Source organism: Chanodichthys erythropterus, chromosome 13, assembly GCF_024489055.1.
Source record: "Chanodichthys erythropterus isolate Z2021 chromosome 13, ASM2448905v1, whole genome shotgun sequence".
NCBI lineage: Eukaryota > Metazoa > Chordata > Actinopteri > Cypriniformes > Xenocyprididae > Chanodichthys > Chanodichthys erythropterus.
The window spans coordinates 41897854-41924314 of NC_090233.1; the positions used below are offsets into that span (position 1 = coordinate 41897854).

Consider the following 26461-nt stretch of genomic DNA (forward strand, 5'->3'; position numbering starts at 1 on the left):
CAAAACATCCGTGGATATACTTCGGTAAAGTTGGTTTTATATTCGCACATTCAGACTTCTGATAAATTCAGACTTTCCAATAAATGTGCAATAAATTAATGTTTGCAAATTTTAAGCAGCGACATGATATTGACAACCAACGATTGTCAACTTACAACATTTTTCACAGTCGATCAAAATAGGCAAGCATTGTTTTAATGGCATATTTACTTGTGAATGTCCACTGAATGTCCAATATAGTGTGATTAACAAGGCTATTGAATACGGATGTGCGAATGTGCGAATATAAAACCAACTTTACCGAAGTCGTGGATATGTGGAAGAAGCAATTGCATACAGAATTTTTTATATCATTTGTATAAATGTTTACTTTTTGGAATAAAAAGCTATACATAAGAAAGGTAAAAAGCACTTAATTGCTAATTAAACATAATTGAGGATAAGTGTAAACAATAATAGAGAATGAATAGGTATAATAAAGCTCTAATTAGTGTATGGAATGTGCTGGAAACCCTTGCAGCAAAGCAGACGTCACGTAGACGTCACGTCCAGGCAGTCGAACTGTAATGTGGCAGACGCAGACGTCACGTTCGGCAGACGCAGACGTCACGTTCGGCAGACGCAGACGTCACGTTCGGCAGACGCAGACGTGACGTTCAGTGAGACGAGTGCATGTTGCAACGTCATATTAATGAGCTCGTCCGAACGCCATACATCTGCGCGGATCAATGGGCCGAGCCGCGCGACCGACTCGTCAGCGCAGCGCGGACGTGTTTTCTAGCGCCACCCAATGGGCAGCGCGGCGCGAGCTAATCTCATCCAATAGTATCCAGCTGCAGACCCGCAGGCAGCACCAGTTTCAGAACCGCAGTTTCATGATGTCTACAGTATTTAACAACAATACTTTTAAATAAAGTCATTTTTCTGTTCATATAGGCCTAATATGCATAAGATATCATGATGTACAAAGAGCAAAATTTTAAAACAGCCTATATGCTATGCTATATGTCAATGAATGGATACAAACACAGTCATGTATAGGCTACTGCGAGAATAGGCTACAACTACGCCGTTTTTATTTTAAAATTATTTTCTCCACGTTTTAAATAGGCTAATACAATGACACAGAGTTTGAGAAGATTTATTTATTATTTAATTAATTCAAACATATCAATACATGTGTAACATTTGACTGTATATTCATGTTCAAATTGTTACACATAATACTTACATTATGTAACGTAGGCTATTTAATGTCAAATAAAAATAACCATTTAAAAAAAAAAGCCTTGAACAAGTAAAACGTGTGTTGAAAACAAATAGGATATAAAACATTTCTAAAATAATAGGATTAAAACATATTTAAACTGCTCATAATAAAATAAAAACAAGCAAAAAACAAATAATCATCTTAAAACACTTAAAGATTATAAGCCCATATCATGGCATTTCTGCAGAAAACCCTGTCTTTTCATCCCTGAAAACAAAATGAATAAGTTTTATTAATATTTAATATTAACACGATACATATCTTTGACAAATGCAAAAAAATCTTTAATGATAAAATGTAAATGATTCAATAGCCTAGCAGACACTTAGTAATACAAATACTTAGTAATATAAATATATAAATATAAATTCGTTCACCACATCATGACAGAAATATCATACACTCACCATATACTACTTCTGATGTCTCATTGGCTTAAATGCATGTTTCACTTGTTCAAGGATTTGCAATGATTAAATACATGTAGGCTTATATTTTGACATTAAATGCCCTTAAATGCCTGTGTCTTTATATTATTTGTCAGAAGTTCACAACACGACCATAAGGAAATATCACATACAGTCAAGGGAGACATTTTTCTATATGGTTACACATTTATTAATATATTTTCAAAATTATATGGTTAAAAGTATTTGTTCACAGTTTATACAAATTAGTTCATGCCTTAACAAAACATAGTTTGCATTATCGAATAACTTGGTAATTAAAACTCCTCTTTGTACATCATGATATCTTATGCATATTAGGCCTATATGAACAGAAAAATGACTTTATTTAAAAGTATTGTTGTTAAATACTGTAGACATCATGAAACTGCGGTTCTGAAACTGGTGCTGCCTGCGGGTCTGCAGCTGGATACTATTGGATGAGATTAGCTCGCGCCGATGACATGTCAGCGTGGCGCGAGCTTTGTAACACCCCGCTGCCTCGTACCACTTTTGGTGTGTTTGGCTTCCCATAATATGCCGTGTTTCAGTGGATTGACATTTTAAATGAGTGCGCGCCTTCACGGAGAGAAGACAGATTCATAATTTCACGGATTAATAAATTATATTCTGCTCTGTACCCTATAAAAACTATTACGTTACAGCCAGAGAGGACTGCGACTGGAACTCATCATCATTTTAACTTTTGGTACCACTTTTGACATATTTGCAAAAAATAAATGATTGTGATTAACGTTACGCTTGTTTGTCTGTTTTTCATTTATGTATGTAGTTTTAAGAAATTGTTATGGGTAGGTTTAGGGGAAGGTGTAGGATAAGTGGCTCAAAATATCGTTTTAATGTCATATTTTTACTAAAATTGGCATTTTCCTACACATTTCTGTCAATTATGATTTATTCTTTTAACATTATGTATAAAATGGGTAGGTTTAGGTTCGGGGTGGGGTGGGGTTTAGGGATATTACATTCATCTAAAAATGTTAAAAAGGGAACATTTATATATATTTTATACATATATTTTTATGACATGAAAGATTCGTAAATATTTTACGTTTTATTCGCAGTAAAAACGTAAGTATGTTTACGTTTGGGTGCCATAATTACCTCAGTATTTGTACGTTTTAGCACCATTCAAAACGTACAAATATGTACGTTTTGTGTCTTTTAAAGTTACGTATTAATAACTGCGTATTAACAATGAGACCAGGCTGGTAAAACAGATCAGATCACAACATCAGAAAGCAGCTATTATGTCTGTTTTCGAAGCAACTGATGGTAAAATATTGGAAGAAACAGTACAGCACCTTAAAACATCAACCGGTAACACTTTACAATAACAGTACATGAATAACCATGAACTAATACCTAAATTAATAGTTACTTCCACATGAACTCATGATTAGATAAGATATGAACTAATCATGAACTAATGAAGAGTGATCCTTAACTACGACAGGAGTCATAAGGATTCATGCATGAAAACAGCAGCCTTAACTACGCATTAATACATGTTTGATAATTAATGCATTAATTAACATTTAGGGGTAAACTAAATAAATCAGCCTCCATAAGAGTAAACAAGAAGTACTCTGAATTTGAATTAAGCGTGATTTACAGTTTTTTACGATTGCTTAAGCACAATTTTGAAAACAGGGCCCGGTTTGTCAAAACACTACACACAATTAACACAACCCTACACCAAAGTAGCACAACACTTCAGATCATTTGCAAAATGAAACACTTCATTCAAAACTTTACATTCATTTAACAAAACCCAACTTTGACACCGTATGGAGCACACATGGTTCATACATTCTGATTCTGTTTGATTCATTTACACACTGCTGTGCTCAATTTTAAACTCTTGTAACTTTAATACTTTTCTAATTATATAGTCTGGGTTTGATTTTTTTCAGAGATATTGTTAGAGTAAAGTACATGAATATATATATATATATATATATATATATATATTTATATATATATATATATATATATATATATATATAAACACAAGATCAGTACTGCACATTGATGAAAATATTTATTTCTCACCACATTGTAAAACCATTCAATACATCAATGACTTTCCAAAGGTTTTATTTTGCACTGAAAATTAGAACATATTCTAAATATAATATATTACAAAAACAAAAATATTTGTGGAGACAAAACACCAAAGCATCATCTCTTGGCCTAGCTGGATCTGGCCATAGCGCTTCATCCACATCTCAGGCGATGTCCTTTCACGCAAGACAGCGAGGGAAGAATCTTCATTTTTGCACAGATCCTGCATCAGTTCGGTCAGGCCTTCTCCATGGCTTGAATGAGGCACATCCTGACACAGGGCTGGAGATTGTAAACCTTCCATGCCAAAACAAACAACAAAAAACTCCTCAATGGGTTTAAGGAAGGGACCGTATGGTGGGAGGTATTGGAGTGAAAATTGTGGATGCTAATGAAACCAGTTTTTTGACCAGGGCAGATTTACATTGTCCCATATGACAATGTATCTCATCTGCTCTGCATCCATTTGTTCTTCTGCTGTTACGATTTTGTGCTGTCTAAAATGTGAATATGTGGGCTGTGTTTTACAGTTTTTTACGATTGCTTAAGCACAATTTTGAAAACAGGGCCCAGTTTGTCAGAACACTACACACAATTACAGTTTTTTTCAATTGCTAACACACAATTTTTCAAACTAGTCTGGTTTTATCAAAACACTTAACAATTCACAAAACCACACACCCAAACTGCAAAATACCTCATATATCCTGCAAAATGAAGCACTGCAACCGAAACTACACAGAGCATTATCAAAATCAAACTTTTGCATGAAATGGCACACACTTCATTCATATTACCAGATTTTTGCCTAACCACCTACACACTGTTGGGCATAATGAAAAGCACCCCCATCTTTAGTATGCTTTGCCATAATACTAAAATATGTATCAGATTGTTCACATGCACAGAAATATTTGCAGATACACACATGCTGTTGCAACATTTTTATTTTTTTTCCTTCACTACAGTAAACAAGTCAGTACAACAGAAGCACAGCAGATATATTTACATGGGACTGAACAAAAATATTCTTACAAAAAAAGTAAACTGAAAAAGAAAATTTCTGAAAAAAAATATATTACAGTAAAAAAAAAAAAAAAAAAAAAAGGCAAGAAAAATAATTAGGCAGCATCTTGCCGCACAGCCGGGTCTGGCCACAACGCCTCGTCAACATCACAGGCAATATCTTCCCTTGCCAGACATCGAGGGAAGAAGCGCCTTGAGTGCCTTATCCATCCCTGAATTGCACCCACATCAATCTCATCACATGCCTCTTCCATGGCCTGCACAAGAGGCATGCGCACAAAGGGCTGCCGGTCGTATACCTTCCACCGCCATGCCGAAAAGAATTCTTCTATGGGGTTCAGAAATGGTGAGTATGGTGGGAGGTATTGCACGAGAAATGTTGGGTGGTCAGCAAACCAGTTTTGGACTGGGGCTGCACGATGAAAGCTCACATTGTCCCATACTACAACGTACCGGTTTCTTTGATGGTCTGCATCATTCATACGCTCTGGTGGTATGAGAATGTTGTGAAGTCTGTCCAGAAATGTGAGAATATGGGCTGTGTTGTATGGTCCAAGTTTGGCATGACGGTGGAGGACACCATGCATATTGGAGATGGCAGCGCACATTGTGATGTTCCCACCACGTTGGCCAGGAACATCTATAATGGCTCTGTGGCCAATGAGGTTTCTCCCTCTTCTTCTGGTCTTTGCTAGGTTGAACCCAGCCTCATCTATAAAGATGAACTCATGTGGGATTGCATGCGCATCCATTTCCAGTACTCCCTGAAAACAAAGAACAAAAATCACTCAATATGGTGTTATCCAGTACACTGGGAAACAATGTGTGTAGTGTACTGCAGTCAATATAGTACTTACATCCACATATGCTCGTCTGAACTCTTTGTTTCTTTGAGAGTTTCTCTCAAACGGCACCTTATAAAGTTGTTTCATTCTGATTTGGTTTCGCTTGAGAATGCGAGCCAATGTGGACAGACTAACTCGTTGAATGTTGTTGAATAAGGTGTTGTCTTGGATGATGTGGCTTTGAATTTCTCGTAATCTGATTTCATTATTTTCCAAAACCAAGTTTACAATGGCAGCTTCCTGTACCCCGGTGAACATTTGGCCCCTTCCTCCACCATGGTGTCGTCTCTCAGTCCTTTAGAAAAAATAAAATAAAAATATATATAGGGCTTGGACAATGCAGCCTAAATATTTTCCCCCACAGTAGAGTACATTGTACAGGAAACTTGTACAGTTCATGAATGGCTGATGTCATACACTAAGTAAACAGGTGTCACCCAACTGATACACTATGACATGGGGTATACTACATGTGTACTACATGAAATTTTGGTTACATACCTGTTCTCCAGTCTAAAGGTCCGGATGACAGAGGCGACAGTAAAACGGCTCAAGTTTGGCTGCACTCTCTGTCCAGCCTCACGCATTGTCAACCCATGGTTGATGACATGATCTACTAAGGTTGCTCTGATTTCATTTGAAAGTGTTTGTCTTCTTTGGCCATGAACTCCTCTACCTGCTCTACCCCTACCTCTCACTCTTCCTCCCCCTCTTATTCTCAACCTCCCTCTTCCTCTTCCTCTTCCTCTCTCTGCAATGTCTTCCATTGTTGTTGTAAAAAAAAAAAAAGGTTCTCACCTGTGGTCTTTTCATAGTGCTTACATCCTGATTGAAGTGTTAACAATTAACCACTGAGGTGTTTGGCCAGGTGGCACATGTAATTGGCCAATTAGCTCATGTAGTGTCATTTTGAATGGCAGTGTTTTGAAATGGCAAACATGTGACTTTATGTCAGATTTTTGTGTCTTATGCAGAGAACTGTATTTAGTGAATTTAAAAAGTGCTATTTTGAAATGCAAAATGTGTGTAAAACAGAAAAGGTGTTTAGACTTTTGGAGACTTGAGAAGAAGTTTTGCTCTCTGTGTGTCAGTTTAAATAATTGTGCTGTGCATGTCATTTTAGTGTGTTAGCAATTGGAAAAAACTGTAATTTGTGTTCCGAAGATGAAGATGTCTTACAGGTGTGGAACGACATGAGGGTGAGTAATAAATGACATTATTTTAATTTTTGGGTGAACTAACCCTTTAATTGGATGGGTAATTTAATGTTCACCATTAATTTATTACAATATGTTTTGATTATTTATTTATCATTAAAAAAGGGGTATGTCATATTGTGTGACAAATGTATCATATGGTGTGACCTGGAAAAAACGGTCACACCATATGATACGGTGTCACACCATATGACGTTTTGCTCAGTTAAGATAATCTCTCGGTTAACTTAAAACAGCTAGCTTATACTTGGCACGTAAATTGCCACATGACAGCAATGATTTTTAAGAATAAATGAGTAAAATTTGTAAAAAGTGTTTCACTTTTAGGCAAATAATGTCACACCATAAGACACAAAACTTTGACCACTAGTTAGCTAATCAGATACAGAGCTTTTTAAGTAAAAATCAAAAAGTCAGAACTCGCCTCATGACCCTCCAAACCACCTTAGAGATGACAATGCAACGTCCTGGTTGAGTGTGGACCTCTGCTTCATAATGTTGTCCAAATTATTGCCCGTTCAAAATATAGATTTTAATGTCACACCATATGATGCCCATTTTACGGACAAAATGTATTTGGCCAGAACTTGCTTAAAAATCATGCACAGACATCAACACTTTCTGTGTTCATTAAAAATGCCTAATTCTGTTATTTAAACTGTAAATCTATCAATTATTTATACTTTGCTGAGATATATTGTCATATTAGTAAAGTCACACATAACCCCGGACAGTCACACCATATGACAATTTTGATGTTTAGATCAAAATTTGAAGTATTGGTATTCATACACCAACTAAAGCTATGGTACGCTGTAGTAATATCTTGTTAGAGGAACAACATAAGGATATAAATTTTTATAAAATACCCATTTTCTTAATTAAATGACATTATGAACAGGTAGAACTGTACGTCATGTCATCCACCCAAACACGCTTTTGAAAAAAAGATGTGGGAAGTGTGTCAAGGGCGCAGGTTGATGGGTAACACTTTACAATAACAGTACATGAATAACCATGAACTGAGTTAATAGTTACTTCAACATGAACTCATGATTAGTTAAGATATGAACTAATGAAGAGTGATCCAGGAGTCATAGGGATTCATGCATGAAAACAGAAGCCTTAACTATGCGTTAATACATGTTTGATAATTAATGCATTAATTAACATTTAGGGTAAACTAAATCAAACAGTCTCTATAAGAAGGAATAATACATATTTGGACTTTGAAATAAATTTAAACAATTTATTATTGTCAGAATTGATTAGTTTGCCATTATTTTCACTGACCCTCCTTATTAAACATATAAAATACTAAATACACTATTAATTTATCTTAAAAGGTCTTAGTTTTGTGATATTCTTTCCTATCAAACTAAACTACTGTGACTTACATCAGTTCCTGAGGAATCGGTTCCTAAAAAAATAACCAAACAGGAAACATGAACTAAGGTCAGGGAACGTTTGCTGGGATCAGATTCAGAAGTTCACTCTCCATCCAGACGCAGGCCGTGATCATACTGTACCTCCATTCTCTGACTTTATGAAAAGTCACACAACATCACTTAACTGGGCTGAATACTTATATAGTTGTGTTAGTACAAGTGTATTTGATAGTAAGTTAATGATAATCATGAGCTGAATTTGGTAAGTTGTTTACAGTGAATTAATTATGATTGTGCCCCCTCAAGTAAAGTCATGACATAAGTATACATCAACAAGCCATTAGTTGATGTTAGTATATGCTTAGTTAATAATGAATTAATTATGATTGTGCCCCCTCAAGTAAAGTCATGACATGATGCACATATCACACATCATTAACTAATACATGAATAAACACTATAGAGTGCCATCCTTATTCCTTTACATCCTAAACAGTTTCTGTTTCTGTACAAAAAAACTAAAATAAAAAGTATTTGTATTTTATTTTTATTATTTTTATTTAATTAAACATATATGGACTTGAAAGCAAGCCATAAACATACCTGTAAAGACACACATAAGGCACATTTACATGTAAAATAGCGCATGTCCACAAGCTAATGCTAATCAAAGCATATACATTTAAATGACAAAATACAAATACAGTTAATAACTGCACATAACCTCCTGAAAATCCCAATAAAACACACATGTAAATATGTCTTTAATTATTAATTCGGCTTACCAAAGCAGTCAACATTTATTAGTTTAAAATGCCAGCAACACAACAAACGCGGCAAGAGAACACCTAGCGTGCGCCACTAATGAGTGTCCCGCCAGAAACAAACCCTTCATACTTTAGTTCCGGGAATAAACTATGACTATTTAGCTATATGACTAAATATAAATGAACTGTAAAAATCAGAAAACAGTTTAGATCAAATTAAATTTATTAGTGGTAGTTAGTCTATTTTCCACATTTGATTAGACAGATCTATGTAATTAATGGCTAAATAATCATGTGCCATTGCAATTATTTGTCACAAAGCTGCAGATGGCAGATTATGATATTACACTGTAAATTATGACAGTATTACAGTTTTTTCCAATTGCTAACACACTAAAATGACATGCACAGCACAATTATTTAAACTGACACACAGAGAGCAAAACTTCTTCTCAAGTCTCCAAAAGTCTAAACACCTTTTCTGTTTTACACACATTTTGCATTTCAAAATAGCACTTTTTAAATTCACTAAATACAGTTCTCTGCATAAGACACAACAATCTGACATAAAGTCACATGTTTGCCATTTCAAAACACTGCCATTCAAAATGACACTACATGAGCTAATTGGCCAATTACATGTGCCACCTGGCCAAACACCTCAGTGGTTAATTGTTAACACTTCAATCAGGATGTAAGCACTATGAAAAGACCACAGGTGAGAACCTTTTTTTTTTTACAACAACAATGGAAGACATTGCAGAGAGAGGAAGAGGAAGAGGAAGAGGGAGGTTGAGAATAAGAGGGGGAGGAAGAGTGAGAGGTAGGGGTAGAGCAGGTAGAGGAGTTCATGGCCAAAGAAGACAAACACTTTCAAATGAAATCAGAGCAACCTTAGTAGATCATGTCATCAACCATGGGTTGACAATGCGTGAGGCTGGACAGAGAGTGCAGCCAAACTTGAGCCGTTTTACTGTCGCCTCTGTCATCCGGACCTTTAGACTGGAGAACAGGTATGTAACCAAAATTTCATGTAGTACACATGTAGTATACCCCATGTCATAGTGTATCAGTTGGGTGACACCTGTTTACTTGGTGTATGACATCAGCCATTCATGAACTGTACAAGTTTCCTGTACAATGTACTCTACTGTGGGGGAAAATATTTAGGCTGCATTGTCCAAGCCCTATATATATATTTTATTTTTTCTAAAGGACTGAGAGACGACACCATGGTGGAGGAAGGGGCCAAATGTTCACCGGGGTACAGGAAGCTGCCATTGTAAACTTGGTTTTGGAAAATAATGAAATCAGATTACGAGAAATTCAAAGCCACATCATCCAAGACAACACCTTATTCAACAACATTCAACGAGTTAGTCTGTCCACATTGGCTCGCATTCTCAAGCGAAACCAAATCAGAATGAAACAACTTTATAAGGTGCCGTTTGAGAGAAACTCTCAAAGAAACAAAGAGTTCAGACGAGCATATGTGGATGTAAGTACTATATTGACTGCAGTACACTACACACATTGTTTCCCAGTGTACTGGATAACACCATATTGAGTGATTTTTGTTCTTTGTTTTCAGGGAGTACTGGAAATGGATGCTCATGCAATCCCACATGAGTTCATCTTTATAGATGAGGCTGGGTTCAACCTAGCAAAGACCAGAAGAAGAGGGAGAAACCTCATTGGCCACAGAGCCATTATAGATGTTCCTGGCCAACGTGGTGGGAACATCACAATGTGCGCTGCCATCTCCAATATGCATGGTGTCCTCCACCGTCATGCCAAACTTGGACCATACAACACAGCCCATATTCTCACATTTCTGGACAGACTTCACAACATTCTCATACCACCAGAGCGTATGAATGATGCAGACCATCAAAGAAACCGGTACGTTGTAGTATGGGACAACGTGAGCTTTCATCGTGCAGCCCCAGTCCAAAACTGGTTTGCTGACCACCCAACATTTCTCGTGCAATACCTCCCACCATACTCACCATTTCTGAACCCCATAGAAGAATTCTTTTCGGCATGGCGGTGGAAGGTATACGACCGGCAGCCCTTTGTGCGCATGCCTCTTGTGCAGGCCATGGAAGAGGCATGTGATGAGATTGATGTGGGTGCAATTCAGGGATGGATAAGGCACTCAAGGCGCTTCTTCCCTCTGTCTGGCAAGGGAAGATATTGCCTGTGATGTTGACGAGGCGTTGTGGCCAGACCCGGCTGTGCGGCAAGATGCTGCCTAATTATTTTTCTTGCCTTTTTTTTTTTTTTTTTTTTTTTACTGTAATATATTTTTTTTCAGAAATTTTCTTTTTCAGTTTACTTTTTTTGTAAGAATATTTTTGTTCAGTCCCATGTAAATATATCTGCTGTGCTTATGTTGTACTGACTTGTTTACTGTAGTGAAGGAAAAAAAATAAAAATGTTGCAACAGCATGTGTGTGTGTATCTGCAAATATTTCTGTGCATGTGAAGAATCTGATACATATTTTAGTATTATGGCAAAGCATACTAAAGATGGGGGTGCTTTTCATTATGCCCAACAGTGTGTAGGTGGTTAGGCAAAAATCTGGTAATATGAATGAAGTGTGTGCCATTTCATGCAAAAGTTTGATTTTGATAATGCTCTGTGTAGTTTCGGTTGCAGTGCTTCATTTTGCAGGATATATGAGGTATTTTGCAGTTTGGGTGTGTGGTTTTGTGAATTGTTAAGTGTTTTGATAAAACCAGACTAGTTTGAAAAATTGTGTGTTGGCAATTGGAAAAAACTGTAAGCCATTTTGAGAACTTTGCAAGCATGGAGAGCAAGAGGTGGAGGCAGAGGAAGAGGAAGAGGAAGAGGAAGACAAAGAGAGAGAGAGGAGTAGGTCAAAGAGGCTATGGTGGTGGATCATGTGGCCAGACCCAAACAGATGGCAGGATCTATAATCCCACCCATGCACAATTTGCCTGTTTTTCTGTATTTACAGTAGTGTATTTTGTTTTATTTTTGTATTATTTTTGCGTTACTGCATTTACTATACTGTACTGTAAAGTATAGTACTGTGATGTGCAGTATTGAGTTGATGTCATTTGTAACCTTTCAGTACTTTCCTTTTCGGTTGTTTTGAAAAACTTTGTTGGGAAAAAAAAAACAGAACAAAAACTGTAAGTGTTGCATTGAGCCTCACAGAATGCTAACTGATGAACTGAATAAAAACAGAAAATTAAAGACTGCAGTGTTTTATATAAAGTAGACTAGTGTGTTGCTGCTGATCTGAAAGTGTATTCATATGATGCAAGTGTGTGTCATTTTGTCATCAGAGTAACATTTTGACAAAGGAATGTTAGGTTTTGATAGCAGAGTTTAGATTTTGATAGTAGAGTTTCAATTTGACAGAGATGTGAATGGTATATTTCCCAGTGTTGTGTCACGTTTACTTGTGTGTAGAGTTTTGGCACAATGAGCGAAGTTTTGTAAAATGTGTTCAAGCAACGGGCAAAAACTGTAACTGTTTAGAAGCAGATCTCCTAGAAGTGGTAAACACCTCACTTCTCTCTGGGACTTTTCCAAAATGCCTGAAAACTGCAGTTGTTAAGCCCCTCCTGAAAAAGAGCAATCTGGATAACACCATGTTGAGCAACTACAGACCAATCTCAAATCTTCCTTTCATAGGCAAGATAATTGAAAAAGTTGTTTTCAATCAGCTGAACAAGTTCTTAAGCTTGAATGGATATATTGACAACTTTCAATCTGGTTTCTGACCGCATCACAGCACAGAGACCGCGCTCATAAAGATAATGAATGATATTCGCCTAAACACAGATTCAGGTAAATTATCAGTGCTGGTTCTTCTCGATCTCAGTGCTGCATTTGACACTGTCGATCACAACAAACTTCTTGACAGGCTGGAAAACTGGGTTGGGCTTTCTGGGATGGTCCTTAAATGGTTCAGGTCATACTTAGAAGGGAGAGGTTATTATGTGAGTATCAGTGACCATAAGTCTGAGTGGACATCCATGACATGCGGAGTCCCTCAAGGTTCAATACTCACACCCCTCCTGTTCAACCTATATATGCTGCCACTGAGCCAAATAATGAGAAAGAACCAAATTGCATATCACAGCTATGCAGATGACACCCAGATTTACCTAGCCCTATCACCTAACGACTACAGCCCCATTGACTCCCTGTGCCAGTGCATTGATGAAATTAAAAATTGGATGTGCCTAAACTTCCTTCAGTTAAACAAAGACAAAATTGAAGTCATTGCGTTTCGAAAAAAAGATGAAGTTCTTAAAGTGAACACGTACCTTCACTCTAGGGGTCAAACAATTAAAAATCAAGTCAGGAATCTTGGTGTGATTTTGGAGTCAGACCTGAGTTTCAGTAGCCATGTAAAGACAGTAACTAAATCAGCATTATCATCTCAAAAATATTGCAAGAATCAGATGCTTTGTCTTGAGTCAAGACTTAGAGAAACTTGTTCATGCTTTCATCACCAGCAGGGTGGATTATTGTAATTGGCTCCTCACTGGCCTTCCCAAAAAGACCATAAGACAGCTGCAGCTCATACAGAATGCTGCTGCCAGGATTCTGAGCAGAACCCGAAAACATGAACAACATAAAGTACTGTTACTTGTTTATAAATCACTCACTGGTCTAGGACCTCAATACTTTGAAGATATGCTCATAGAATATAAACCAAACAGATCACTCAGACCATCAGGATCAAGTCATTTAGAAATAACAATGGTTCACTCAAAGCAAGGAGAGTCTGCTTTTAGCTGTTATACCAGCCGCTGCTGGAACCAGCTTCCAGAAGAGATCAGGTGTGCTCCAACAGTAGCCACATTCAAATCCAGACTCAAAACACATCTTTTTACCTATGCATTTGCTGATTGAGCACTGTGCTATGTCCGAACTGTTTGTATTTTATTATATACGTATTATCTTTTTATTCTTTTAATTCATTTTCCTGTTTTTATTTCATCTTTAATGTATTTTATATCTTTTATGGTTTGTTATTCTGACTTTTAATGCATTTTAAATATTGCTGTCTGTTTGAAAGAGCTGGGACAATTAGGAAGAAAGCATTTGTGATTAGGTTAAAATTTGGTAAATTTGGATAGGGGGACAAATCATGGGGAAATTTGAGCTGTAGTGCATGGTTAAGATATCTCTGGATTACAGTCAGGACACTTTCCAAAGGAGGAAATTTCCAAAGGGGAAATTTGAACTGCGTTGCATAGATAAGATATCTCTGGAAGGGGGATTAGGGCTGTGTGGTGCAGTTTGAGGTGTCTTGGCAAAAGGGGAGATTGAAACTTTGTTTATCAGTTTGAAATGCCTTAACAGGTAGCAGTCCTGTCATGTGAGGAAGATCCATTCAGGTCTGCTCTGATGGATAGATCCGTTTCGTTCAAAATCAGATTAATTAAGGAAGAAAACAAACACCGATGTGAATAATTTTGTCATTGATAAGATACTATTGAAAAATGAAGTAACAAAACAGACGGCTGTTTTAGTAACTGGTTACAGTTACACTGATAGTTATGGCTAAATTGTAATGGATTAGCTAGTTAAAATATATGTGGAGTGTACTTAGCTATTACAATGTTTTCATACCTCCTTCTCAGTACATGCTTTATTCTTTTTAACGTCCCTCTTTGGACAGAAGTTTAATATAGTCGGCTGGGCAACGGTTCTCTTCATTTTTTGGTGCTACCCGTGCTCTCCATTCAAACATTAGTGCTTCACTCGCATTGTTTTGGTGAAAGTGCGACGCGCATTGGTTGGGCGTTACCAATCGGTTTAATGGAAGGGGGGTATTTTTTTGACTAATTTATTATGACAAACTCATATTCGATTAGAAACAAAATTATTGTTACAAAATAAATGAATTATACATATCTTAGTATAGATCTACTGTGGGGGGGGGTTCTGTTCTTTCAGAGTAGTTTCACTGTCAACAAACACCAGTGAGTTGAAACAGTCAGTAATACAATAATAAAAAAACAACAGGACAAATACAATAGAAAAAATACAAATGAAATAAACAATTTGGTCTAGTAATAATAATAGTATGATATAGGCTAGAAATTAAATAAAGTAATCAAATGTAAATAATAAAACGCTGCAAAGTCTTCACAGTATGAATTAAATATAGGCATACATTGTGTCACGATCACCGTCGGCCCCTGTCAAGTTTCGGACTACATTTCCCATCATCCCCCCCTGCCAGTCACATGCTCACACTCCTCTCCAATCATCATCTGCCACATCCACCCTTGCACACCACACTGATCACCACACCCAGCTGCAGCTCATTTACAGGACTATAAAAGTCTGTCACATACACCACCTCACCGCGAAGTCTTGATTACCTTGTGTGTCATTTCCGAGCGTTTATATCCTGTTTACCTATTGTTGCTGTTCCTGTCTGTTACCCGTTCTTGACCCGTTGCTGCCTGTCCCGACCCTTGCCTGTTATACTGCTCTGTGAATGATATCCGCCCGTCCTGACCATTGCCTGTTTCCTGATTATGATTCTGCCTGTCCCTTGCTGTTCTCGACTGATCCTGATTGACCCTGCCTGTATGACAACGACATTCTTAATAAAGCTTGCAAATGGATTTTACCATGACTCCCGCTTCGTTACAGAAGACTTCGCCGCCACCACGATCCAGCAGCTTTCCCAGAGGATCTCTACACGGTATGGACATTAATCAATTGTTGTTGTGGAGTACGCAGGGCACACGATCACTGGAGGATTACATTACAGAATACCTGAACATTGCATATTATTCAGATCTGCCTGACTGTGCACTTATTGACTTTTTCTGCGATGGTGTTAACCAACCACTCAAAGAACAATTAATTTGTGAGGGACCCGTTCTTCTCTTAGTCATTTCCTGGACTATGTGTTATTGACTGTTGGTTCTCCGTTTACCCTGGGGGTCACAGAGGAATGCGACACCGAGGTAAATCACGTAATGGCCGCCGTGCCAAAGGACATTCACAAAATGGCGGCTACCACCACAACAACACCGAGCCACATCTTCGTTGATCACCCAGAATCACAGCACATCTCGGGAGAATGGAGAGGATTGCTTTCCAGTGTGGCCGATCCACCGCTGATTTCAGCGCGAGCGGCTGGTATTCCCAAACATCAGCTGGCCGCTTCGCACTTCAGCCCGTCGGTCACTTCATTCTCAAACCAGCCGGTCGCTACGCTCTCAAGCCCGGTGGCCGCTTTACCCTCAAGCCCGCCGGACGCTTCCCTCTCAAGCCAGCCGGCCGCTTCGCTCTCAAGCCCGGCGGTTGCTTCGCTCTCAAGCACAGCGGTTGCAATGCACTCAAAGCTGCCGAGGGCAACACATTCTAATTCACCGGTTGCTACGCACTCAAGCGCACTGGACGCGAGGGACAAGATGGCCGCTCCAGCCAGTGAGTCCATTCCAGAATCCGCTCCAGCCAGTGAGTCCGCTCCAGAGCCTGCTCCAGCCAGTGAGTCCACTCCAGAATCCGCTCCAGCCAGTGAGTCCGCTCCAGAATCCGCTCCAGCCAGTGAGTCTGCTCCAGCCCCGCATGCGCTTCCTGTCAGTCCCGTCATGGCCAGAAGGGCTGTGCTCACATTCTATGTTCTGGCTGTTTTGCGGGCCTGGAGGATGCACTCAGGCTTCTTTGATCTTGGACCAGTTTTCCAGCCTGAGCCCGCTGCCATCCCGGAGCAGGCCGAACCCGCTGCAGTCCCGGAGCAGCCCGAGCCCGCTGCAGTCCCGGAGCAGCCCGAGCCCGCTGCAGTCCCGGAGCAGCCCGAGCCCGCTGCAGTCCCGGAGCAGCCCGAGCCCGCTGCAGTCCCGGTGTAGCCCGAGCCCGCTGCAGTCCCGGAGCAGCCCGAGCCCGCTGCAGTCCCGGAGCAGCCCGAGCCCGCTGCAGTCCCGGAGCAGCCCGAGCCCGCTGCAGTCCCGGAGCAGCCCGAGCCCGCTGCAGTCCCGGAGCAGTCCGAGCCCGCTGCCGTCCCAGAGCTGTCTGCTCTCCCTGATACGGCCATGGAGGCCGTCACCGAACCGCCCGCCGCCGCCTGACCTGCCGTGGCCGCCCGAGCCACCTGACCTGCCGTGGCCGCCTGAGCCACCTGACCTGCCGTGGCTGCCCGAGCCGCCTGACCTGCTGTGGCCGCCCGAGCCGCCTGACCTGCCGTGGCCGCCCGAGCCACCTGACATGCCGTGGCCGCCCGAGCCGCCTGACCTGCTGTGGCCGCCCGAGCCGCCTGACCTGTCGTGGCCGCCTGAGCCACCTGACCCGCCGTGGCTTTCTGACACTCCTGACCCGCCGTGGCTGCCCGTAGCACCTGACCTGCCATGGCTGTTCTGGAACCTGCATTGGAGATTCCGTTCCTGTCAGCTGTTTAATCTCCAATGCACCAACCCCCCCTCCCTTATTGGTGTCATCTACGGCGCGAGGTCGCGCCTTCCGGGAGGGGGGCGTTATGTCACGATCACCGTCGGCCCCTGTCAAGTTTCGGACTACATTTCCCATCATCCCCCCCTGCCAGTCACATGCTCACACTCCTCTCCAATCATCATCTGCCACATCCACCCTTGCACACCACACTGATCACCACACCCAGCTGCAGCTCATTTACAGGACTATAAAGGTCTGTCACATACACCACCTCACCGCGAAGTCTTGATTACCTTGTGTGTCATTTCCGAGCGTTTATATCCTGTCTACCTATTGTTGCTGTCTGTTACCGTTCTTGACCCGTTGCTGCCTGTCCCGACCCTTGCCTGTTATACTGTTCTGTGAATGATATCCGCCTGTCCTGACCATTGCCTGTTTCCTGATTATGATTCTGCCTGTCCCTTGCTGTTCTCGACTGATCCTGATTGACCCTGCCTGTATGACAACAACATTCTTAATAAAGCTTGCAAATGGATTTTACCATGACTCCCGCTTCGTTACACATTGATTCTTATTAGATTTATTAAAGATATTCAGTGAAGATCAGTCAATGATTCTCTTGTTTTCTTTTGTTTTGTGATTAATATTAAATGACAGAGACAGCAGTGAGCTTACTGGCTGCTGTCACTTTAAGACCAAATGCACAGAGCTCACTGACAAGCATTCCATTACATTTCCAGCTTAAAACATAACTGACTGCGTTTAGGTGAAACTTATCAAGATGAACATTTTGACTATTTTTGTGTCCCTTTAAGAAAATGCCCGAAGCCCAAAATAGCCTATTGTCCATGTTTTGCTTAGATCCCGTGCACAGAAAGCCGCCTGGGGAACAGTGTCTCTTTCACAGCTCAAAACACTTTTAACTCTTTTTTAGTATCTAGCACATCTGGCAGGAGACTGTATATTACGACAGTCACATTACATGATTAGTCTGATTTGAACTTTCTTTTCTTTTTTTTTTGTAAGTGCAAGAACCAATAACAAAGACCCTTAAATCAAGCAAAAATTATGAAACCTTGACAAGATTTTATTTGAAACTTTTCTCTGACAATAAAAATAGACACAAACAGAAGAACATATGGTAACAGTTAAAAAGATACAATAAACTTCTCATAACTTAATGTGTTAAAATAATATATAAAATATTGTATTGTAATACATAAAATAATCAATACAGCTTTTTAATGACTGTTTAATGAATGTCCACATGGCCATAACCTTCACATTTGAAAATGCAGTTGAACCACTTCAGTTTTTACTGAGCACTCCTAAAAAAGAATAAACATAAATAATCATTATTCTGTTATCCTTTCTTCATTTGTAACATCAGAAAGATATGAAGTTTCTGTATCAATTGTAATGTCACTGATAAGACTCACCTGGTCTTATTTTCAATCCTTTCAATAATATTCTTGGTAAACAATGACTCTGGGTTTAAGCATCTTTGTCCTGCACCATTCTTCAGCGTGACACTGTTCAGACACAGTCAAGTTATTTTAAGGGAATACAGATAAATCTATATTCAAGTATGATAAAAAAATCGCCTATACAGATCTTATTAATAGACAGATGAATAATAAGTTTACTCACACAACTTCCAGATGTCCACAAGATGGGCTAACAGGGTGAATCTCCACCTTCTCTATCAGCTTTGGCTTCACCATTTTGGCACCAGCACCTCGACACAAACATCTTTGGAGTCCAAACCCAGGCTGCCCTAGAGGGTGAAGGATGATTTAAATGATCAGTCTAAAACACCAAAGCAACAGATTTTATTGAATAAATAAAATAATAAAATATGCAAAATAGCATTACCTTCAATAGCAATAATAGCCAAACTGACAAAAACAAGTAGAGCAGCCACAGTCTTCATTGTTCAATCTCTTCACCTTAAACTGAGCTGACCAAATGTAAGTAAATGAGCAGACTTGCTTCATTATATACAAATCTAAGACAATCTGGGATTTCCCTATTTGTTGCATCAGTGCATGATAGTATCTGGCTGGGTTGCAGGTCCAGTTCCTATAATCTTTATGGGGAATTAACAGTAACAACTGTGCAGACGAAATCTGAAAGTTTTCATCATTTAAAAAAAAAAAAAAAAAAGTGTTTTAAGTGTTGTGTCATCATGATTACATATTTCACAGTACAGTGTTATCTATGTTATCAGATATAAGATACTGTATAACAACTTAGGAAGTAAAACAGTTTTCTGATTTACAAAGTCACTCATATACATTATTGCTTTTTCTTCACTACACTCACTTCACTTCACTCAACTGCTCAACATTATTTTATTTATATATTAACATCTGATATAAATGTGTCAATGGTTTGGTCCTTATTTAATAGGCTACAACTTTTTTTCTCCCCAGTCTAAAATGAAATACTGTATGACTGCAGTGTCCTTTTGTGCTTCCACTTTCTGATAATAGGGTCTTTTCTCATAAACTGAAAACTTGTGTGTGTCTGTGTGTACAGCATTACAAGATTTTCCAAGGTCTTTTCTGCAGAGACAGAATTGAATGTACTTCAGCCATTTAATGTGCTATTCAGCAGTCAAGTCATATTTATTTTTCTAGAATTTGTTTCAAAGCAGCTTCACAATAAAAAAAAACAGTAAAGTAACAAAATTAATGATACAAAATCAAATTCTGTCACACTGAAGCAAGATAATTATTCAGCTCAATTCAGTTCAATTTAATAACCGTCTTCAACAAGTTCAGTTCAGCTATAAGCAGCTCTACTGAAGACAAGAGTTGTTATTCAGCTCAATTCAGTTCAAGTTTTGTTCGCATTCGATACTGTCAGTGCAGTTAAATTAATGTTGCTGAATATTAAGTGTTCCCAAAAAAGCAATCAAAAAGTGAAGCTAAGCAAAAAAACAACAAACAAACAAAAAAAAAAAAAAACAGTTAAAGTTAAAGGACCCTATTTTAACGATTTAAGCACATGGTCTAAAGCGCACAGCGCAAGTACACTTAAGGCATGTCCGAATCCACTTTTGCTAGTTTAACGACAAGAAAAATGGTTAGTGTGCCCGGCACATGGTCTAAAAGGGTTGTAAAGGTTGAGGAATGGGTGTGTTTTGGGCGAAAAAAATGCAACAGATCAATCAGAGTCTCATCTGCCATTCCCTTTAAAAGTCAGTTGTGCTTGCACCACGGCGGATTCACTATTTTCATAGCAGAATTTGCAAGCAGAAAAACTGAATACTGCGAGGATACGGAATCTATGGGAAACCATCTGCGGGACAAGCCGGATTCAACCAAAGCATTTTTATCTTTATGCACACAATAATCCTTTTATTTTTAATATTTGGCATGTTTGTGTGCTCCCCCACAACATAACAAATATAATAGAAAGAAAAGACTATCGCAACTTCCATTTCATGCTGACTTTAAAGCTTTAAAACTATATAGGTTGTCTAATGTGGAACAGCTCGACAGTCTTTATTGATATAAGGTAAGATTTCATCTTATTTATTCTTCATTGAGAGAATCATTCAGTCTGTACTTTATTGTTATTATGACATCCCTTCAGTCCATTCAAAAATATATGTCTGTTTATGATTCATAGAATTATAATGTTGTGATGTATCTTTTTGACTGGGATAATACTATTTGATTTGTCTCTCAATTTTTAACTAACTTGTCAAAATGCATAAATTTAGCATTTTATATAATGACACTTAAAAAATGATTAATTATGATAATAAATATATTTGTTATCATATTTAATGATAAGAGGCTAGGAGGCTTCCTCATAGGAGGCTTCTTGTCATCTTACCCTAAATTATGTTTTTTTGATGTTCAAATTTGTGCTTTAAAAACTAAATGAGCAAATTCTTTCTTCCCTTGATAATATATTTAAAGATGCATCATTGTCCTGTATGCTAAATAGTGTTACCCTATTGACCTGCACAGTGGAAAATTCAATTGCCTTAAGAATTAACAGAGCCCATTAATTTGAAGAAAACATTTTTATTTGATAACACAGTGAACACAGATAATCAAATAATAACATTTTATAATTACTACACAGTCAGTTGCATAAATTAACAAGCAATTATTTACACTACTAAACAGTTTATACAGATGTTCTCTAGTCGTGATAACTGTCAGCTAGAGATCATAGAGCGTTTGATGGGTATCAGGATGTTCTTCAGTGGCGTAACACAGCAGCTAATCCAGATTCACACTGAGCATATCCTACTGCTGGCTCCTGTAAAGATCAGAAACAGTTCATCATATTATATTAGAAATATTTAAATAACTTTATATTCAATTTATTAATTTCAGAAATCGGTTCTCATTTTTAGTTTAGCAAAACAAAGAAAAAAGTACACTAACATCTTTTCAAGAACCCTCCTGATTAAATTCTGGGTGAATTTAGACTCTGGATTCAAGCATTTCCGCTCTGCACTCTTCAAAGTGACACTGGAAATAAAAAAAAGAAAAGATAAGCTGAATGTGTCCAAAAGTGTTAAGATAGTAGTATGACCATTAATGTGTAAATATCCATTCAAAATTATTGTTTTTGTCCTTACATAATCTCACGTTTTCCACATGATTGACTTGGAGGGATGATTTCAAACTTCTCAATGTTCTTCCGTAAAACCACATCCACTCCTTTGTCAGCACAGAAGCACCTGCCTTTGTGAATCTGGTTCTGCCCTGGAAGAGAGATTAGTATTTATTAGCTGCAGAATATAATAACAAACTAATATTTAGAGGAGATACAGTTTCAAAATACATACTTGCTATTATATTAGGTCTTAATAGGCAACACTCACCTTGTACTTCTGTAGCAAGCAGACAGACTAGAAAAACAACAACTGCTGCAGTCTTCATTGTGTTTAAGGTTTTGATGATTGTCTAATAGTTATTACTGAAGACATTAGCTGCTTATATAGCTATCAGAAGATCAGGGGTTTACAGCACGGGCACAGTTCCCGGTTTCACTTTCACAAGCACAGCAGTTTTGATTTCCCATTTCTTTGAAATGTCTTTGCTCAAAGCTTTAGATATGTGGCTTGGTTTCATGTCGTTTAGTGTCACGATTGCTCTTGCCAATGAGGAAGAGTTTGTTTTACTACAGTTTTGGAAGTTGATGTGAATTCTTTCACCAAATGGGTAACACTTTAGAATAATGGTCCATCATTAATAAGTAACTATGCAGGAAGTAATGCAGGACAAATGAGTAGTAGGCCTACTACTACATACACCTCAGCTACTATTAAGTAATATGGAAACAAGCTTAACTAATCAGCAAGTAATATCAAATTTAGGACTAAGATCGTTCCTTATAAATAATTAGTGATTGAGATTAGCCTCATTAAGAACTATCAACTATGACAAATTATAAAGAATTACCAGTTAATTACTAACATTGTTAATGTTGCTAAGAACAATTGAGAAGTTTGAAATCATCCAGTCCATTTTATGGAAAACAAGAGATTATGTAAGGACAAAACCAATGATGAATATATATCATTGGATGAATGAAATCTTGGCTCTTAAGTTGGGAAAATTATGCGGCTGCATCTCTAGGGCATCTCTGATGAGTGAGCTGATGAGGGAAGGGTGTGGATGATTAGCATTCTGGTGACAGTCAGCACTAGGTGTGTGTAACGGAGGAGCCTGGTGACACTGTGACCCTTTTAAGACTCATCTAAGCATTTTTTGCAACCTACAAACGTCTTTGTCCGCATCTCACGCATGAGCTCTGCATATTTAGGACACTGTGTGACGTTAAAAACATGTTAGTTTTTTCCATTTCACTGCCCTTCGTCTCGGGTTTTAAATGCAAAAATATAAACGGTCCCGCAGTTCCTGTAGAGCTTGTTACTAGTCTTCTGTGAGAGGTAGGTCATTTTTGCGGATTCCCCACAACTGTTGAATAGTTCCCACAGACACATTCACAGTGTTGTTATTGTCCTCCTTCTAACTATGGCATTTGTTGTACATTGTAACTTGAGTAGTTTGACATTTCTGTGTAAAATTTCCTCTCACATTGATATGGACTTAGTTTCCTTTGTTCCTTTTCATTGTTTATTTTGTTTGTCTTTTATTTGTGTTTGGTAAAGTTTAAGGATAATTACTGTATATGAATGCAGTATTTTTATTTATATTTACTATTACTATTTTAAGACATCTAAATTCATAATTTTGTGGAAGTTACATAATGTTTCTAAATGTTAAAGTAAACAAGTATTTGCAAGCAGGGCCATCTTAAGCATGGGGTGGGGCCAAGTACGAGTTAGAGGAAGCGGGGCCCCCTGGGTCCATTTGTGATTGCTTTCCGGCGGCAGGTGGCAGAATGTCCCCCTCTGTCCGTTCGCTGAGATGCCCGCACCAACTGGACCACTATAGGTAAGGCCCTGTTTCGAAGTATTAAATGATGTAGAAAAAATGAAATGGCTGCTGATGTCCAGGCAATGACTTGCCTGTGATTTTATGTGTCCTTTTCTGATCTCGTTTACACCTTGCCATTGAAGTCCAAACAGACACACAAGCCTTGATTTTCCTGTTAAGACAAAAGCTGAGATCAAGCTTCCTCCTTAATCTGGAGATCTCAATGAAAGGTTCTGTCTTCCTTTTTTGGGTGGTGTCTCTTCAAGATATCTGATAACCTTCTCCTCTCTCACAAAACCAGGTGTTGGTGTAAATACAATCTTTTTATTCTGGTTGGGTATGTAAGGCAAGGTAGCAGAGCAGCCATTTTGGGAAATTCTGTAGCCAGAAACCCCCATGCAGTGCTGGGTGAGTGTCTTAAAAACACTCACACACTACTGTGTGCCCCAAGGTCAGGCATGCATTTCTTACTTTTAGAGTCATCTTTGAGCAATTGATGTAATGTATCTATTATTTCTGAATTGGCTTCTAATTATCTAATGATCTAATTGGCATAATACATTTTTTATCTGACAACTAAAATATTATTTTTGATTAATTCTGTATTATTCTTAAATCATTATTTCTAGTAGATTAAAGTGGAGACTGCTGTTACCGGAGCATGGGGCTCATCATTTGAGACCTTCTGGTTTCTGACTATCACTTCCTCGATAAGTTTCAGTTTTCTTGACTATACAAAAATGATGCTTTTTGTTATGAGCAAGCAGAGTGTAGCTGACTATTCACCCTGCATACTCTGTCTAAGATCAGAACTGACTAGTTTGTGTCCGTGAGATTACATCCGGCTGGCGTAAGTTCTCTATGCGACATTGGGTCCCTAATGAATGAATAATTAAAAATATGGGATACCCAGAATAATCAAATATATAAATTAATACATAACCAATAGTTTAGAAACACAAACTAAATGTAATAATCATTTGAAATTGGAGTCAGATTAAGTGCGCAGCTAAAGTAAAATTTAAACTACATTCTAAAAATTAAATGAACTTCACAGGAGTGCTGAAAAGACGTATACATATTATCGGACACACACACACACACACACACACACACACACACACACACACACACACACACACACACACACACACACACACACACACACACACACACACACACACACCTGTATAACATAACTATGTATTTATATAGCATAGCTAATATTTGTCCAGAAAATAACAAAGACCATTAATTCAGACAAAACCTTCACAAGATTTTATTTGAAACTTCACTTTGACAATAAACAACATATTCAGACAGAAGAACATACAACAACTTTTTTATGTTGTTTTTTTTTAAATAATGATAATAAATAAAAAATCTCATAAAATAAAGTAAAAGTATAATGTATAAAATAATCCCTTATAATACATAAAATAATCAATCAAGCTTTTTGATAACAGAGTCCATACTGGCCACAACCTTCACACTTGAAAACACAGTTGAACCACTTCACACATTTTTTTGAGCACTCCTAAAAAGAATAAACATAAACATTATTATGTATTTTATCCTTATATAATACACACATACACATAAAAAAGATATGAAGTTTCAGTATCAATTGTAATGTCACTGATAAGACTCACCTGGTCTTATTTTCAATCCTCTCAATGATATTCTTGGTAAACAATGACTCTGGGTTTAAGCATCTTCGTCCTGCACCATTTTTCAGCGTGACACTGTTCAGACACAGTCAAGTTATTTATATAGATATATAGATAAATCTGTATTCAGTTATGATAAAAAAATCGCCTATATAGATCTTATGAATAGATAGATGAATAATCAGTTTACTCACACAACTTCCAGATGTCCACAAGATGGACTAACAGGGTGAATTTCCACCTTCTCTATGAGCTTTGGCTTCACCATTTTGGCACCAGCACCTCGACACAGACATCTTTGGAGTCCAAACCCAGGCTGCCCTAGAGGATGAAGGATGATTTAAATGATCAGTCTAAAACAGGGGTGTCCAAACTCGGTCCTAGAGGGCCACTGTCCTGCAGAGTTTAGTTCCAACCCAAATTAAACACAACTGAACCAGCTAATCAAGGTCTAATTAGGCATACTAGAAACTTCCAGACAGGTGTGTTGAGGCAAGTTGTAGCTAAACTCTGCAGGACAGTGGAAACCCCTGGTCTAAAACAATCTGAAGTGACAGGTTGTTTTGAGTTAGTAAAATATTAAAATAAGCAAAAATAATATTACCTTCAGTAACAACAATAGCCAAACTGACAAAAACAAGTATAGCAGCCACAGTCTTCATTGTTCAATCTCTTCACCTTAAACCACTGAGCTGACCAAATGTGAGTAAATGAGCAGACTTGCTTCATTATATACAAATCTAAGACAATCTGGGAATCCCCTGTTTGATGCTTTAGTACATAGTAGTATCTGGCTGAGTTCTAGTTACACTTCCTAAAAATCTTATTTTAAGATTTCTGGGAAATTAACAGTAACAACAGTGCAGATGAAATGTGAAAGTGTTTAAGTGTTGTGTCATCATGTTTATTTAAAAAAATGTACAC

At 38.2% G+C, this 26461-nt stretch overlaps 2 protein-coding genes across 2 annotated transcripts; both read right to left on the bottom strand.

The window, feature by feature from the left end:
• Positions 1-18624: 18624 nt before the first annotated feature.
• Positions 18625-19411, bottom strand: LOC137034802 (C-X-C motif chemokine 11-1-like). Its single transcript, XM_067407988.1, has 4 exons — positions 19327-19411; positions 19102-19228; positions 18891-18983; positions 18625-18779 (listed from the first exon to the last, which is right to left on the bottom strand). Exons 1-4 carry the CDS (start codon positions 19382-19384, stop codon positions 18767-18769), a joined length of 291 nt encoding a protein of 96 aa, XP_067264089.1. The 5' UTR covers positions 19385-19411; the 3' UTR covers positions 18625-18766.
• Positions 19412-21651: 2240 nt separating this feature from the next.
• LOC137034999 (uncharacterized) lies at positions 21652-26232 on the bottom strand. The gene is made up of 8 exons (XM_067408245.1): positions 26142-26232; positions 25732-25858; positions 25520-25612; positions 25389-25404; positions 22307-22388; positions 22061-22187; positions 21864-21950; positions 21652-21735 (listed from the first exon to the last, which is right to left on the bottom strand). The coding sequence occupies exons 1-8, from the start codon at positions 26197-26199 to the stop codon at positions 21723-21725; spliced, it is 603 nt and encodes a 200-aa protein (XP_067264346.1). The 5' UTR covers positions 26200-26232; the 3' UTR covers positions 21652-21722.
• Positions 26233-26461: the final 229 nt, after the last annotated feature.